General features: G+C 39.3%; 1 protein-coding gene across 4 annotated transcripts in view; it reads right to left on the minus strand.

Moving 5' to 3' along the window:
• Window positions 1-15847, minus strand: part of Nhsl1 (NHS like 1) — a 126681-nt gene that overhangs the window by 52121 nt on the left and 58713 nt on the right. For 3 of the 4 annotated variants that reach the window (XM_046450292.2, XM_046450299.2, XM_058581553.1), the window contains exon 2: window positions 11655-11807. In XM_046450292.2, coding sequence (XP_046306248.1) covers window positions 11655-11807 — 153 coding nt within the window. Of the gene's footprint in view, window positions 1-11654; window positions 11808-14985; window positions 15696-15847 lie in introns of those variants that run through there. The other variant, XM_046450309.2, reaches the window with a different exon arrangement.

Consider the following 15847-nt stretch of genomic DNA (forward strand, 5'->3'; position numbering starts at 1 on the left):
TAACAACACAGACAAGAGCAGCAGGCAGGGGCTCAGACTCTGAAACTGAAGAGTTGAATGCTTGAATCCCAGCTTGTGACAGGCTATCAGGGCCCGCGGGTTTTGTTCCAACCCTCAGGGTGCTCACAATTCAGCTGCCTAATTAAACAAGTTCACCGGACAACCTGCAGAGCAGTGGTTCTCCAGAGCAAGGTACCTGAGAATCCCCAGGCAGGCTCCTTGAGGGCATGGCCAGCCCACCCCCATATCTCCTTGCTCAGCAGGTCTGGACCAGAGCTCCAGGACTTGCATTTCTAACAAGCTCCTGGGCAATGCTGAGGCTCCTGGCCTGTGAGACACTAGGGGAAAACCAGTTCAGAGTAAGGTGGACACCCACAAAAAAGTAAACACAAAATTAAAAGTGGTCAATGTGCTGCCCATTTATGGAGGTGAAGGTGAGAGAAGTCTTCCCTACTCAGAGGAGGTGATGGATGGGCCCCTGAAGAAGGGGATACAATTTTGAGATATCCTAGTTCATGCAAGAAATGATTAAAGGTCCAAATGGAAAAAGAGTACCCTGCTTCTTTGATTATGTTCCTCGTGATCCCCACTTGCCAAATCAATAATTTAACAGGGAAGACAGGAAAAAGAATTTAGATGATGTGGTGCAGGTCAGTGGGGGAGGGAGAATACTGTCTGGGATCTATTTTAGTCCCTAAACTGTTTTGTTTCAGGAAAAAGCTCTAACTGTTAGAAGTGCCTTACATGCCCAGATTTCCCTGAAAAGTCTGGAGGGCTCTAACTCATTGTAACATCCCACTTCAGCTCCAACTGCAGGGAAGCTTCCTGATTCAGGCCACTCCCATGAGGTCACCTGATCACTGCAGCAATCTTGACCCAGCCTCCTGCTTCCACACCCCTGTTCCCCTTATTCTAAATTTGTAACACAGGGCCTAATTCATCCTTTTAACAACTATGAGTCAGATTATGTGACTATCAAGTTGCAATCCATCCAATGGCTTCCCATGCCCTGAAAGTAAAAGCAAAGTCCTCCTACTGGTTTCCAAGCTTTATGTAATCTGACATAGGTGCTCTGTGAGTTCATTAAATAAATGGTCACTGAATCCATTCGGCAGTGTACCTAAAAGGGTACCATGACCACCAAGAGAGGTGCTGGGTCCAGTGCTCACGTAGTGTCTTTTATCCTTGGCCACACTTTCCACCTTAATTAACACAGGTATATTGAGCTGGTAGTCCAAGTTATCAGTGTTAAATACACTTTGGGGGGTATGGCTAGGACCAGCATCAATGCAGAGTGAAATGGTCTCACATTAAAGGGACCCCCACATACATACAACTCAAATATTCAAGAAATGAGAAGATGAAGAGAGAGTAGGTAGAATCAATGAGAAACCGAAGATGACATTCCAAGGCTCAATCAGGATTATCTATCCAAGGAAATTCAGTCTCGGTAGAAGTTCAGGGAAGTAGACCACATCCAGAATTAAAAAGCTAACCACATCACAGGCAACTCCAGAAGCTTTCTGATCAGGCAGAACAGATGTCACAGAAAAGCTATATTTCCATTTCCCACACAAGAATGCCTCGTTTGAAATTGGTGGGTTTCCTTGCTAGGGGAGGAATAAAAATGAGGATACTGCCTAATAATTATTTTAACATAATTCTAGGTGACTTCTCATTTCCTTCAACACAGCATATTCAGTAGAATAAAGGGATTAGGATGGGGAAAGTGGAGAGTCACAGAGAGAAAAACACTACTCACTGTGGTCATTAGCTCAACAGTCAAGTTGGAAATGAATTTGCTGACTAATGTATTAACACATACTGGCAAGAAGAGTTTTTTCCCACGTCCTGATATTAAATACCAAAGACAATCTCATTTATGTAAAAGGGTTTTGGTTTTTTTTAAGGCCATTTTGATTAACATTTACTTCTATGGTTAATTCCTATTAAAGAGGAGAAAATCTCCAAAAAGTCTTGGGAATTAAATATTAATACTTAAGCCACTGGATCAACTATTAGCTTTGGTTTTCATTGCATGCCATGGAAAATTTACTATTAAAATGTCATGAATCATGGCAGAAAGCTTGTTTTTAGCATTTCTTCTCTTCACACATCCAAATTAATGCAAGAAGACTTAGAGAACTAAATCTGACTTAAATGAAGGTGGAAGCTTTCTGGGGCCCATGATTAATGTGAGTGTGCTAACAGTTTGCAAGTTCCAGCTGAGTGCCACCACAGCATAGCCAAATTGCAGGCGATCTCATTTCACATTAGAATTGAAAAGCCCCATCACAGGCAGTGGAAAAGATTACCAAGGTCACTCAATATCAAATAGCCTGTGGATTCTATGCCAACACCAGAGACCTCAGCTGTATGGAGGGTGATAACAACCCTTATCCACAGGACCTTCAGTGTAGCATTTTTATGCTGCATTGAGTGAAACGCAGAGGCACTCAAGTTACTTTATCAGGAGTTAAAATAGAATTGCTGAGACAGCAGACTGGCTATAGACACAAAAAACAAAACAAAAAGCCTTTGTTTAAACAATCCACAGTGCTTTGTTAAGACCTGGCTCATTTGGATGACTGTCTTTGCTATTCTATCTTTTGTGTGTTGGTTACCATTTAAAAAAAAAAAAAAAAGGCAAAAAGTCTCTTTACCTATCTAAGAAAGCAATAATTGTTCGTTTTCCTGTTGCTCCTGCACCTGACTTCCCTCTATGGCTTAACTACACAAGAGGAGAGCACTTCTTTCAAAACTTGGAGAAGTTTTGGTAAACCATCAAATACAACAGAAGTTAAATAGCCCTTTTGTTTATAATTTCCATTCTGTTAATCTCGTATTTTAGTCATTGCTTGTCTCTTTATTTCAACAGGGGATTTAATCTCTTGTTTCACTGGCTTGGGCAACCCTCCCTAGGGACAAAAATTCCAAGTCTAATGAATACCAAACCTACAAAAAATAAAACCTTCAGTTATATTATCATTCATCTTTGAAAAGTCAGACTCATTAAATTCACAAGTCCTGCTCCAGAACCACACTAAATGAAGTCATGCTTTTTACCAAAGAACTAACAATAGAGTGGAGGCCACATTTCTCCAAATTCCCTAAGACGACAGAAGTATCAATCTCTGATCCTCTACGTTGCCCCCAATTTAGTGAACCGTCTTTCAACCACCCTTTCAAAGGTCACCAATGGCTGGCCACCTGAGGACAAATTCAACAACCTCTTTTACTGACTCTTCCCATCCTTAAGCATCAGGATGACTGCTTTGTCCCAGATGACTTTCTTCTTCCCCAACGGCTCTCTTACCAACATCTCCTTCCCAGCCCCTAGGATAAAGGCCTCCAGGCTCAGTCCTCACTGCTCCGACTCCTGCTCTCCCCATCCTCACTCTGTCCCTCCCACATTCCCACTGGCTACTTCTTAGCTTTGACTAAGATCTTTCTCCAGAGTTCTGGATGGCTTTTCCAAATGTCTTCAAGACTTCCACCAACACTAACACCTACATTCCTAGGCACTGGACTGTGCTGGGGCCACACAAGTGAAAAGGCAAGGTCCTTGCTCCCAAGGGCCTTGCTGTCACGCAGGGAGATAAGTCTGGAAATGCAATACGTGGAGGATCACAGGCTGTTTAATAGAGGGCATGAGGTTCTGTAGGGCTGCGTATAGTAGGGCTGTGAGGGGAGCCCAGGAGCTTTGCAGGGATTCAGGCACCCACCCATAGGATAACCTGCAGAGCATGAGTTGGAGTTGACCAGGTCGGAAAGGCAGTGGTTCCGAAGGGAGAGGGAATGGTCTGGGACATACTGTGGAGAGAAAAGGACAAGGCAAGCCAGCATTCCAGTTGAAGGACATCATTCTTACATGTGAAGGCACAAGGCAAGGAACACAAAGGGGGATTCCACAGGCAAGGCAAGACAAAGCAGGGGCCAGTTCACGAAGGTTCTCAGATGTTAAAAATCTTAGGTTTTAACCTGCTGGTGAAGGGGAGCTAGGAAAAAAATTTTAAACTAAGGCGAAGCATGATTAAGTTTATGTTTTCAAGACAACACCCAGGGGTGGGGTGAGGCTCAATAATATCACCCTCATCAACCTTGTACATAAGCTATTCATACATACATCTTATCTCTCTGCTAGCTCTGTGCTGCTGGAGGAAAGCTTCAAAATCATTGTCTTTGACTCCAGTGCAATATTCAGCCCAATGACTCACTTGCAATATATGCTCAGAAAATTTTTATGTCAACACAAACTTGATTTTAGACAACTCAGACTATCAGGCAGTCTATCTTTGTGTCAATAAACTTGATATACGTCACCCTTAAACAGTAAAGCATCAAGAGACCAATCAGAATTTTAGAGCTTAGAAGGGAACATGGAGTTCGTAAATTGTTTTCCAGAGAAGGAAGCCAAGTGTGAAGATGAGACGTAATCCTCAATGTCCCACAGCTGTCTATGAACAACAATGCGTTCCAAATTCTGGTCTCCTGCCCCAGCTTCTGAATACTTAATGACAACAGAATATAAGGCTGCTGTGGTTTAAGAAAATGAGACTATTATATTTCCTACCTCTGTTTGTTAGCTTTTCGAAATAATTTCCACTCTCCCCTCCTCAATGCTATGCCTACTTTTGTTTCAAATACAAAATGATTTAAAACAATAAACAAATGAGTGTAAGTAATTTAATGTTTCTTGCTTGTAAAAAAAATTCACATAATGTTTCTTTAGCAAGTCATATATCACTCTCTCCTTTTATCTATGAATCCTATTGAAGTCTTCTTCAGGAAGTAATAAACTAGGTAAAGTGCAAACTCAGGGTAGATCATTGGTATATTATCTCCAATGCTTTTTATCTTTCTTTCCCTTGTAACCTGTGCCTCTTTTATTGTTTTAAAGTCCATTGAGGTACTAATGGCCCATTATAACCCTACAAATAAGCACCAAATGCCATTAAGATGAAACAATCACATAGGACATCACAAATGTTTCCTTCCCTTATTTCTTTTAGACTAATCTGAATGTTAATGAAATCAGGGATGAGTGAAGAGAAGATTTCAGGAGCAACTTTGAGGCTACTACCTCTAGGCAACAGTGAGCTAATCTGAATTTCCTAAATGAACCAGCTAAAGAAACCAGATCTGCCATGGACCATTAAATTCCCAGGGTGAGCTCTGTCTCAAGTGAATGTTCAAAAACTTGAGGGCAGCAGAAGAGGCACTAAAGAGACATGTGCCCTGAGGTCTGAGATGACAGTGGCCAGCCAGGTACACACATCAGGAGTACTCACCTTAACTGGGCCCTGGTTTGCTTGTGAACAGAATGCAAAGGGAGACTGAGCAGAGTACTGACAGGGTCCTTCAAGCTCTCACATTCTAGGTGTCTTTGAGAGGCTGCTGGGAGCAGGGAAGGAGGCATCTTGCTCATGTGGGGAACTGAGAGTCAAATCTGCGACGGTCACAGTCTTCTCTGGTTATTTCTGTTCTGTTTCTTTCTCCCTCCTCCCCACAGTGAATAATGGGAAAATACCAACTCAATTATGATGGACATTTGGAAAAGAGAGCTGAGGTCTAACAACTACCTCTGCCTGTCATCATACTTAAATTAAGACGTACCTATCTTTCCATGTGGAAAAATAAGGGGATACTTTACATATGGAAACTCATTTTATTCCCATGAATAGAAATATTATGATCTTTATAGATATAGATAAAAAATAAATTCCTATTGTTGAAGAAATAATCTGAAAATTAACTAAAACTGAAATAATATACACCAAGTCTGTAACAGAAGCAGAATTGGAATCTTAACATGATCCAAGCACTTTTTTTGTGAAATTGGACTTTTCCTATTAGAAACAAGAACAGGAAGGTCCTAGTGTTTGGATCATGTTCTATTTTTTTTTTTTAATCTAGGAAAGAGTTATATAGAAGTTTGTATTACAATTATTTGTCAAGTTGTATATGTTTTATGTACTTATCTATGATAATGTCATGCTTTTTTTTTTAAACTCACAGAAAAGAAAAAGATAAAGAATTCCATGTGATGGGCACAGGTGGACAGATGCTCACCTCGAGCCCATTGGAGGTGGTGGGCAGAGGCACCATTCTAGGAGAGGGAGAGCTCTCATTCAATGTCCACAAGCCATATCTGTAAAGGAAGCTAGCTGTTGGACAGCCCTTGAAAAGTACCACAGGACCTCTGGAGTGAGAATCTAGTGAAAGACTTTGCTATATCAGGGGCCATGTGGACAAGGCAGAAAGATACCCACAACTCCTCACCAAATCCAGAGAGAAGCCCACCAGCTCTCCCAAGGAGAACTTATTTGTCTAGGTCAATGGGAAGAGACACCTTTGTAACAATGCAAAGTCAATGCAGTCACCCCCTCAAGGAAGGTGTCAGGAACTGTCAGAAACTTGGTTGAACTGGAAACCCAGGCCAGGATTTTAAGAAAGGTCTTTGGTTCTTTAACATTGAACTGGTTGGCACGTGTACACACACAGCGGCTTGAATCATTGGCATAAGCAATCACTTTTCACGCTGTAAATCTTCAATTCCTTTCCTTCTGGATATGATAAACATAACCCCCTGACTTTAAATGAACACAGTCCAAATTCACACTCCTCCCCACATTTTCACTTCTAATTCTAGAGTCTCAGAGCATGCTGACCTGCTAAAATGTGTTTCTTCAGGAAAGAGCTGTGAGAAGAGAACATTTCTGCTACCAACAACAGATGTTCTGTGAACGAATTCAGGCAGGAGTATATACAGACACAGTGCCTAAACTGTCTGTTAAGCACACTGTGAGAAATTGTTTCTCTCTCTTTCTCTCTCAAGTTGGGCTTTTTGAGGATGGAGACTTAAAAATGATGTCTTTATCTCAGCCTTTACTATGCTTAGAATTGTCAAATGAGGCCCAGAAACTATAACGAAACAATCACCAAATCTTTCATTGAGCCCATACCTAGTTCTTGATTCTCTTTTCCACTTAATTGGGGTTATCTCAGTAAAGCTAAAAGCTGTACAGATAAATACCTAGATAGAAAAGATTATTTATCATCATTAGTATCCCCAAGAAAGTTCAGGAAGAGTTCAATTATGGAGATAATAGGATAGATTTCCTCAGGAAATTTATTAAGATGCTGAATTAATTCTTCATGGATGATAGGATCCATCTCCAGAAATAAACTCTTCATTAAGAGCCAGATGTCTTGTTGAACCAAATAGCAAAATACTGTTTTTAATCAACACTCCTCCCCACACTTAAATTCTAATTCTTCATTAGAAGTAAATCATTACCTAAAATCTCTAACAAATCAACAAAGCCAAGACACTGCATCTAAGAGCATGACCTTCAAATTTTATCAAGTTCTCCAGAAACGTTCAACAACAAACACAAAAGATCACTGTTACATTTGGAGGATGGTGAAGGAGAGAACCACCTCATGCCATATTACACATCTGTGAAGACCATCATCTCTGCATATGTGGGTGGGTGAATAAGGAGGGGAGTAGGGTCTCCCAGTGCTTTTCCAGTTCTCCCTCTATCCCCATGTTTCAGGCATACCTCCTTACATCACTGCTGTTTATACAAGATAGCAGGCTCAGCCCTTTAAAGCTGAGAAATTTTATCAGTCCATTTTAAAACTCCTTATAGAGCACAAAATTGATACTCAAATACCGATTAAATTGTTGTGTCTATTATCTGCCTACAGGTATTAACTTAGTTTTTTTCAAAAAACATTTTCCAGCAAATCTGTGCCTTCTTCAGTCACTCAATTGACTACTATGACTACTATGTATTTCCATATTACTTTAAGAAGTATATCTTACTTAAAAAAAAAAAAGAGAGAGAAGTGTATGATTACATTTAGTTATTAATTAGTACTCACTGTACCGTTTCCCTGTGCATTTTGTGGTCCTTAAGATTAGAGCCTGGTTTCTCATAAAAACTGACAGAATAATTTACATAACAAACATTTAATGAAAAAGTCCCCAGCTGTTCAACAGTAAAGAATGCTATTCCTTCCTTAAAATTATGGGCAAGGGCTGGACATGGTGGCTCATGCCTGTAATCACAGTGGCTCTGGAGGCTGAGGCAGGAGGTTTACAAGTTCAAAGCCAACCTCAGCAACTTAGCGAGGCCCTAAACAACTTAGTATGACCTTGTCTCAAAATAAAAAATAAAAACAGAATAGGGATGCGTGACTCAGTTGGTTAAATGTCTCTGAGTTCAATCCTTGGTATCCCCCAACCCCCTAAAAAAAATTATGGGAAAGATAACAGTGATGAATAAATAGATTATATACAGGGCATACTTAGCTACCTTTCTATATTTTTAAGTAAAGAACACTGAGGTTGAATTAACTTAGACTGATAACCTATATAACATCAAGCTTTAACATTACACATATTCAAGAATGTTCAGGAACTGTTTTTTGTTTTTGTTTTTTGAGGTTTTTTCCCCCTTCACTGGTAACGGGGCAACAGACACTCTGAACTCTCATTGTGTTTATTTCAGGTTGTTAGGATAATACTGGGGAAGTGGTCCATGGAGTTCTGCACATGTGATTGAACATATTTAAAAATAAATAATGAAGAACAAAAGAACTCAGAGGTTCTTTCTCATTTCATCTGTCCCAATTACTGTTGGTAAAATTATTTAACCTCTAAGGAGGTTCCAATTCAGACTTTAAAAGTTGAATTCCAAAAAGCAACTCAGGAGGTTGAGGTAGGAGAATCATGAGTTCAAGCCCAGCATGACAACTTAGTGAGACCATGTCTCAAAAAAATAAAAATAAAAAGGGCTGGGGATGTAGCATAGAGGTAGAGTGCTATTGAATTTCATCCCTGAGAGAGAGAGAGAGAGAGAGAGAGAGAGAGAGAGAGAGAGAGAAATTGAGTTCCAAGAATTTTCTAAAGCTATTTAATTAATAGAATATCTCTTTGATGAACACTTTTAGGACACTAAAACAATTACATAAGCATTTATCTTTTCAAAAGAAAATTCAAGGGCTGGGGTTTTGGCTCAGTGGTAGAGTGCTTGTCTCTCATGTGTAAGGGAGGCCCTGGGTTCTATTCTCAGCAATACATAAAAAATAAAACAAAATAAAGGTATTGTGTCATCTACAACTAAAAAAAAATTTTAAATAAAATTCAAGTTTAGGTAAAACCAGTAGTGATATTTCACATGGAAACACACTTAAAAGAACACTAAAGCAGAAAAATTTCTGTATACAGATGTTTAATCTTCTAAGGTGAAAAAAAAAGAATCTTGATCTGGAAATTGAAAATGCATGAACCAAGCAGTGAAGCACAATTTCCTGGAGAGTGATCAAAAAGCAGTTGAGTCTGAATATTCAAACTCACACATACCTTCACGAATGCGTTTTCTACAAGCCAGTCCATGCAGTGCTCTGCTGCTCAGGATCTGGGCAGAGAATTATCAACAAGGCATTGCCTCGGGGGTTTGTCCTGGGAACAGTGCCATTTAACATTCTTATTAATTATTTGGTGGGGGAAGGTGAGCTGTAAATAGAGAAGTTTCTTGCTGATATTTATAAAGGATAAATAGTTGGATAAATAGAAGGGATCTTGAACAAATTTTGGTTAGATTTAGGTACATAAGGCAATTGATACCATGAAGGCAAAGAAGTTCTATGTACCACTCCAAGGTCATACAAGTGGGCTGAACTGATGCCACTGTTTTCATGTAAGCTCAACACACAGATTACTCGGCTTAAATGAAAAGGGGATGCCAATAATGCCCTTACTTCTGCATCGACCAATGCTAAAACTGCAGGCTGCAAGCTATTATTGGAAGATACGTGAGACAAGCTGTCATAAAATACTAATGGAAGAAAAACAGGTGTGGTCCAAAATGTTTGTTTAGTTCTGCTCAGAACACCAAATCCATGGTGACTCTTGATAACTGTTTCACCTTTATCCAAGCAGATATGATCTGTTTTCTTCAATTTCCATTTAGCAAAATTTGGCACATATCCTGTGTCTTTCACTGTAGATACAAATATACAGTCCTTGAGAGCTGGAATTGCAACTTTGCATTCTACATTTCTGCCAGAAAAACAGATTTCCAACCCAGAGTTGTTAAAGGTGGTTTAGTGTATCAGCAATAAATATGAATGACTTCTATATCCTCAGACTGTCCTAAGTTTAAATCCTGGTTCTACAGCTAACTTCAAGGACTTGGGGAAGTTTCTAATCTTTGTGTCTCTGTTTCATCTGGGTGTAGTAAAAAAAAGTAGTAGGATTAATGAGAGGATTAAGTGGGATAATAAATGCAATGAGCATAGAACAATACCTGGCATTATAATTGTTTAATAATAGTGGTAGTTATTAAAGAATGACTAATTTGCTGGGTGCAGTGGTGCATGCCTGTAATCCCAGCAACTTGGAGGCTGAGGCAAGAGGATCAGGATCACAAATTCAAGGCCAGTCTGGGTAATTCAAATAGAAAATCAAAAAGGCTACATATGTAGCTTGGTATTAAAGCCTCCCAGTACTACATTCAATCCCTAGAACCACAAAAAGAAAAAAATATATCATTTAGTAAATGACTGATATACCAAACTGATAACGTCTGCACTTCGCTTCCTTTGTTCAAATTTTCTTTCTTTTTTTTTTAAATTGATAAATAAAATGTGTGTACATGTTAAAAAAAAATAAAATAAAATAAATGACTGATATATAAGTAAATATTCTTGAGTCGTCCGTGTGCTACATTTTCCCTGAAACAATAACAAAGTTTCTCCCAGATTTAAGTCTTTCACCTTGGATAGAATTCAAGATGCCCTGTTTAATTAAATTTCAGACAAATGAATACTTCTTTTTTATACTTATGTCCCAAATATTGCATGGTAGAACAAATCTGTAGGAGAACCCGGTAGGATAAGAACTTTGGCCTGTTATTTTATAGAGTCTCTCAAGTTTATAAGAAGTTCCTTTCCTCTTTGAAGAACTACCTCCCTTCCTCATCTCTGGAATTCCCTCCTGACCACCATAGCAACACTTTTCAACATCAACAATAAGTTAAAGTAAAAGTGAGTTTTATACTAGCTATAAGTATGTACTTTCCTCATCTCCTGACCACAGTGTATCTTGCCCATCTGCTTTTGCTCTAAGGCCTAGAATCAGAGACAAGGCTTAGTTAGAGAAGCCCAGTTGGTATCACCCAAGTTCTAATAAATCAAACAATTAGCCCTGCTTAGAGTCTATGGAAAGATCTCCTTTCTAACTAACTTGAACTAAACAAAACAAACCATTAAAATGTGCTGCTTAAACACATATTTGCTAAAATTTGTTGATGGTTTTTTAAAGGCAGTGGCAAAATTTCCCAAGTCAGTAGGGGTTTATTTGGATTAGATTAGTGCTGGTAGTTTAAACATGATAAACAGTTTTTTAAGCAGGAGTGGGTCCTTTGAAGATAGATTTGCATATCTATAAACAGGCAAGTTTCTCCAGGTACCAGAACATATTTTTGGCATGTATTGGATTGTATTCATGAAGATAAGGCATATTATTACACATTCCGTGTAAACAGATCTTATTTCACAGATAAATAGCAATTAAATTCATACTCTCAATTCTAACAGTAATTCAAGAATAACAAGCTTACAGAAAAATGCTATCTTACCCCTCAATACTGATTTGAGGTTGAGCTTGGCTTGGCGGTGTAGGTCTTCAACACAAGGGGGTCTTGTGGTGGGAAGGAACACATTCTCCTGCTGGTGCCATGGAGCAGTGTAGTGGACTGTCCATCGACTCTCCTCATCTAGGTTGGAAACCGCTACATAAAGGAAGACAGAAAAAGTCAGGTGTTAAGTTAAGCTTCATTGGTCCCAAACTTATTACACTAAGATAAGCTTTTGCCAGGCATGGTGGCACATGCCTGTAATCCCAGTGGCTTGGGAGGCTGAGGCAAGAGGATTTCAAGTTCAAGGCCAGCCTCAGCAACTTAGTGAGGCCCTAGGCAACTTAGTGACCCCATCTCTAAATAAAATATAAAAAGGGCTGGAGTCATGGCTCAGTGGTTAAGCACCCCTAGGTTCAATCCCTGGAACCAGAAAAAGAGAGGAGGAAGGGAGAGCAGGTGGTTTTGGTTTCTACTATATAGCTAAGGAACAGCAAGGAGAAACAGAGCAAAATGTGACTGAGATCGAGACTGCAGAAGTCTTGCCCCTGTGCTCTGCTGGTAAAGAAAAGACTGACACCGCCCATCCTGCACACAATGCTTTCATAGAATAATTGTGTGCACAGTTGATTGCTCCCTAGCAATTCAGGTCCTCCTTTTACTCCATGTTAGACCAAAATGAATGACAACACTGTCAGAGATCTCAATTTCCTACTTAACTCCATCACAACAAACATGAGTTATTCAATTGTATAATGCTACTGCATCATTAAATTAGATTGTCCTGACAGAAACAAATTTCATACCAGGAGGTTAAGACCAAATCTTTCCCATCCATAGCATTATTTTAAAACATCACTGTTATAAACTCAATTCTCTTAAAGATTTGCATAAACATTCAATTTAATACATTTAAGTGGCATATCTAATAGACATGGGAATCCATTTGTGCTATAAATTTTTCCTCTTATTTCTTGCTTTCACGGAATGCTTTCATATTAAAAATTTTTAAAAAATTACAGTGCAGTTGACTTTTTCCAACACAATTCAATTTAATATTCCCAACACAAAAAAAGTCCAAAACACTAGAGGAGAAAATAACAGGTATCCAGAGACCAGGATAAATCTCTAAAATAATTTTCCTTTAATTCCCCTAGGGCTTGGGACTTCCTTGTTTCAATATAACCTAAGCTGGAGTACAAGTAAAGCCCTAAATGAAGCTAACAGCACACAAACAAATTTATTAGCAGACAGGCATATTGTTTTAACTTGATGTTAAATACTTTCTGTATATCCACCACATGACTCAGGCACAGGAGAAAATAGAGGAAAAAAAATAGAGAAAGCCCCTGTACTGCAGCATTTGCTGGCGGTGATAGGTCGAACTCCTGTAAAGCCAGCAGACACTGGACTTATGAGTCAGAGACAAGTCTTCCCTGACTCTCACCTGCGGTTCCCACTGCAAATACCCTTTTCTACTACATAACATGTACCAGAAACTAGATCAAGAAACAGATTCTCACAGTAAAGTGAAAAGGCATGCATGGACTATTACATCTATTTGAACATATAAAATTTTCCACAAACCATAATATATAAACTTAATATAACATATAATAATATAAACATAATATATAAATAAGCACAATTATTCTGGACTATAATAAAACTCAAATGAATTAATTATGTAAAGATCTTACTTCACAAAACAACTCATGTAAAGAATGGTTGCGACCGGAACAATGAATGTCATTCTGAAGTAGCCCTTAACTTCAGTGTCACCACCAAGAAGGAATTGTGCCTTCCTCAGACCCAGGAAACTTCAGCCACAGTTCAGGTGGGACCCCATACACCATCTTTCCTATAGCTACTAAATAATAAAATCAGGTGGGTCTGAAAAGAATGATTCATTCTTTCTTTCTTTTTGGGGGGTACTGGGGAATGACTCAGAGGCACTCGACCACTGAGCCACATCCTCAGTTCTATTTTGTATTTTATTAGAGACAGGGTCTCTCTGAGTTGCTTATAGCCTTGCTAAATTGCTGAGGTGCCTCTGCCACCTGAGCTGCTGGGATTACTGGTGTTTGCCACCACACCCAGCCATGATTCTTCTTTTATAGGATTCTACTTTCTTCATAAATTGCAAAGTAGGTGATTGACATTGAGAACTAGACACCAAGTTAAAACAATATGCCTGTCTGCTTTCTGCTTATACAGTTTGATGAAAATAGTATATAAATTAGTAAATATTTCATGAAATCTGATTGAACAATGTTTTGCATGGTCCATATAACCATCAGTCTTAATACCCAAAACCCACAAAGACCTGACTTCATTCTCATGTACATTACAGAAAGTTTAGCACAATGCCAAACTGGTTGTAGGTCCCCCAAATTATATCCAGAGTCCATTACAATGTTTTGTGCTAATGTCCACTTATTTTTTTAAAGGTTTAACTGCAATACTTCATAGCTGGAAGACATGGAAATTTTGCCAATTATAAATCAAATCCAAATAATGGCATCTGAGTCCCTGTAATCGCACCATCAGCCCTAATGCACAGCTACCAACTGGCTCCTCTGAAAGAGCAGTTGTCTCTTGGCTGGTGCACCTCCCTCTTGCCAGAGCAGATTGTTATCAGTCCTTCCAAAGACAGCCTTGGGGCAAGACACACAGAAAATGAGCCCAGTGTGCTGTTCTTTGTTGCTTTCTCCAGAGCTTCTCTTACCAGTTCCCAGACCCATGCACATTTATCTAGTTTCCAAAAACTATATTAAATTGAAATAAACCCATAACCAGGTAAAAACAAGACTGTGTGGTTGTAAAATTTACATTTTCAAAAGGCACCTGGCTTAACGAAATTTAAACAAAAAGCAAGGACAAAAGCTCTGTACTTTACACAATCACTCATCAGTCTAGACAGTTTGTTCTTGAGCTTGTAAATACATAATAGAGAGTGACAGGGAGCTTTAGAGGATCATTCCCACCAAAAGTATGTGACACATTACACAGAGGATCCCTTACGTCAGCTGCTCATCCAGCCACAGAATCAAAAATCAGACACCGACTACCAAAGAAAGTAAATACAAAGATTTTTCCCTTTTTTAAAGGAATGCTTTTGAGAAGTACAAAAGAAATGGAGTCACTTAAAATTCCAATCATAAATGCAATCCTAGAGTTACAACAGTCTGAGCTATTTGAACAACTTGGTATGGAGTAACTTATACCAGTTACACTGTTTCCCATTCTGATTCCTGTCACTCAAAAGGACGAAGGAGCACACAAAACACAAAAGCACACACACAATAGATAGTGGCGAAAAAGAATTACTTACTTTTTTTCTTAAAAAGTTTAATGAAAGACTTAATCTTTGCATTAATGAACACCACCATTTCCAGGCGCCTACATAAGGTTTAGAAATTTAAGTCACATTAAAAGCTCAGTCCGGCAGGCAGGTGGCAAGCTGCACTCTTCTGCTCTAGATTCTAACTTTCTTCCTCCAAGGTCTCTCATCCAACTGCCCGGGGTGTTGTAACTCTGAGGTTGAGTTTATTGTTAAGCAGTTACAAACCATTAATAGTCCTTGAACCTGAAAAACTCCCAGTGAAACCTAATCTTTAAGGCTGGGAGCAGCCAGTGACAACAGGCTGGGAAAGAGAAAGCCAATCACGGATCTTATTTGCATGATAGCCACATCAGGCTTTCTGCCTCGGCGCTCATTCATTCCATTTCCTCTCCACACATCAGAAGTTTCTCCTCCCTGGAGTCCACAAAAACACTACAGATTTTCCTCTACGGAAGTCAAGATGAAACAAATCATGTCCCCAATTTTACTAGGCCACTACGAACAACCCAGATCTTTCTACAGGAGTGATTCCACGACGATGATTCTTTGACTCTCCAGTTAATTCTGGGTGTATAGGATTTAAACAGATACAGGGAAATAAAAGAACCAAACTATTGTTTCCTGACCACGCCCCTAGGCTCTGTCCCTCTTACCAAAGGAACATTCAGAAGCAGAAAAACTTTAGAATCACCAAGGAGCTACAAAAGACAGCTTGGTTGCATTTTTATGCAAATGAAGATGCCCCTTCTTCTCACCCTTCTTGGCCAGGGACTGAGAATCAGTATAGCCTTTCCAAAGTGCAATCTTATTTGAAGCTAGTTGAAACAACTCTAAGAGGGTGGAGGGTGGG

This window comes from Marmota monax, unplaced genomic scaffold, assembly GCF_021218885.2.
Source record: "Marmota monax isolate L192 unplaced genomic scaffold, Marmota_monax_Labrador192_F-V1.1 WCK01_AAM20220418_F8-fsc00030, whole genome shotgun sequence".
Lineage (NCBI taxonomy): Eukaryota > Metazoa > Chordata > Mammalia > Rodentia > Sciuridae > Marmota > Marmota monax.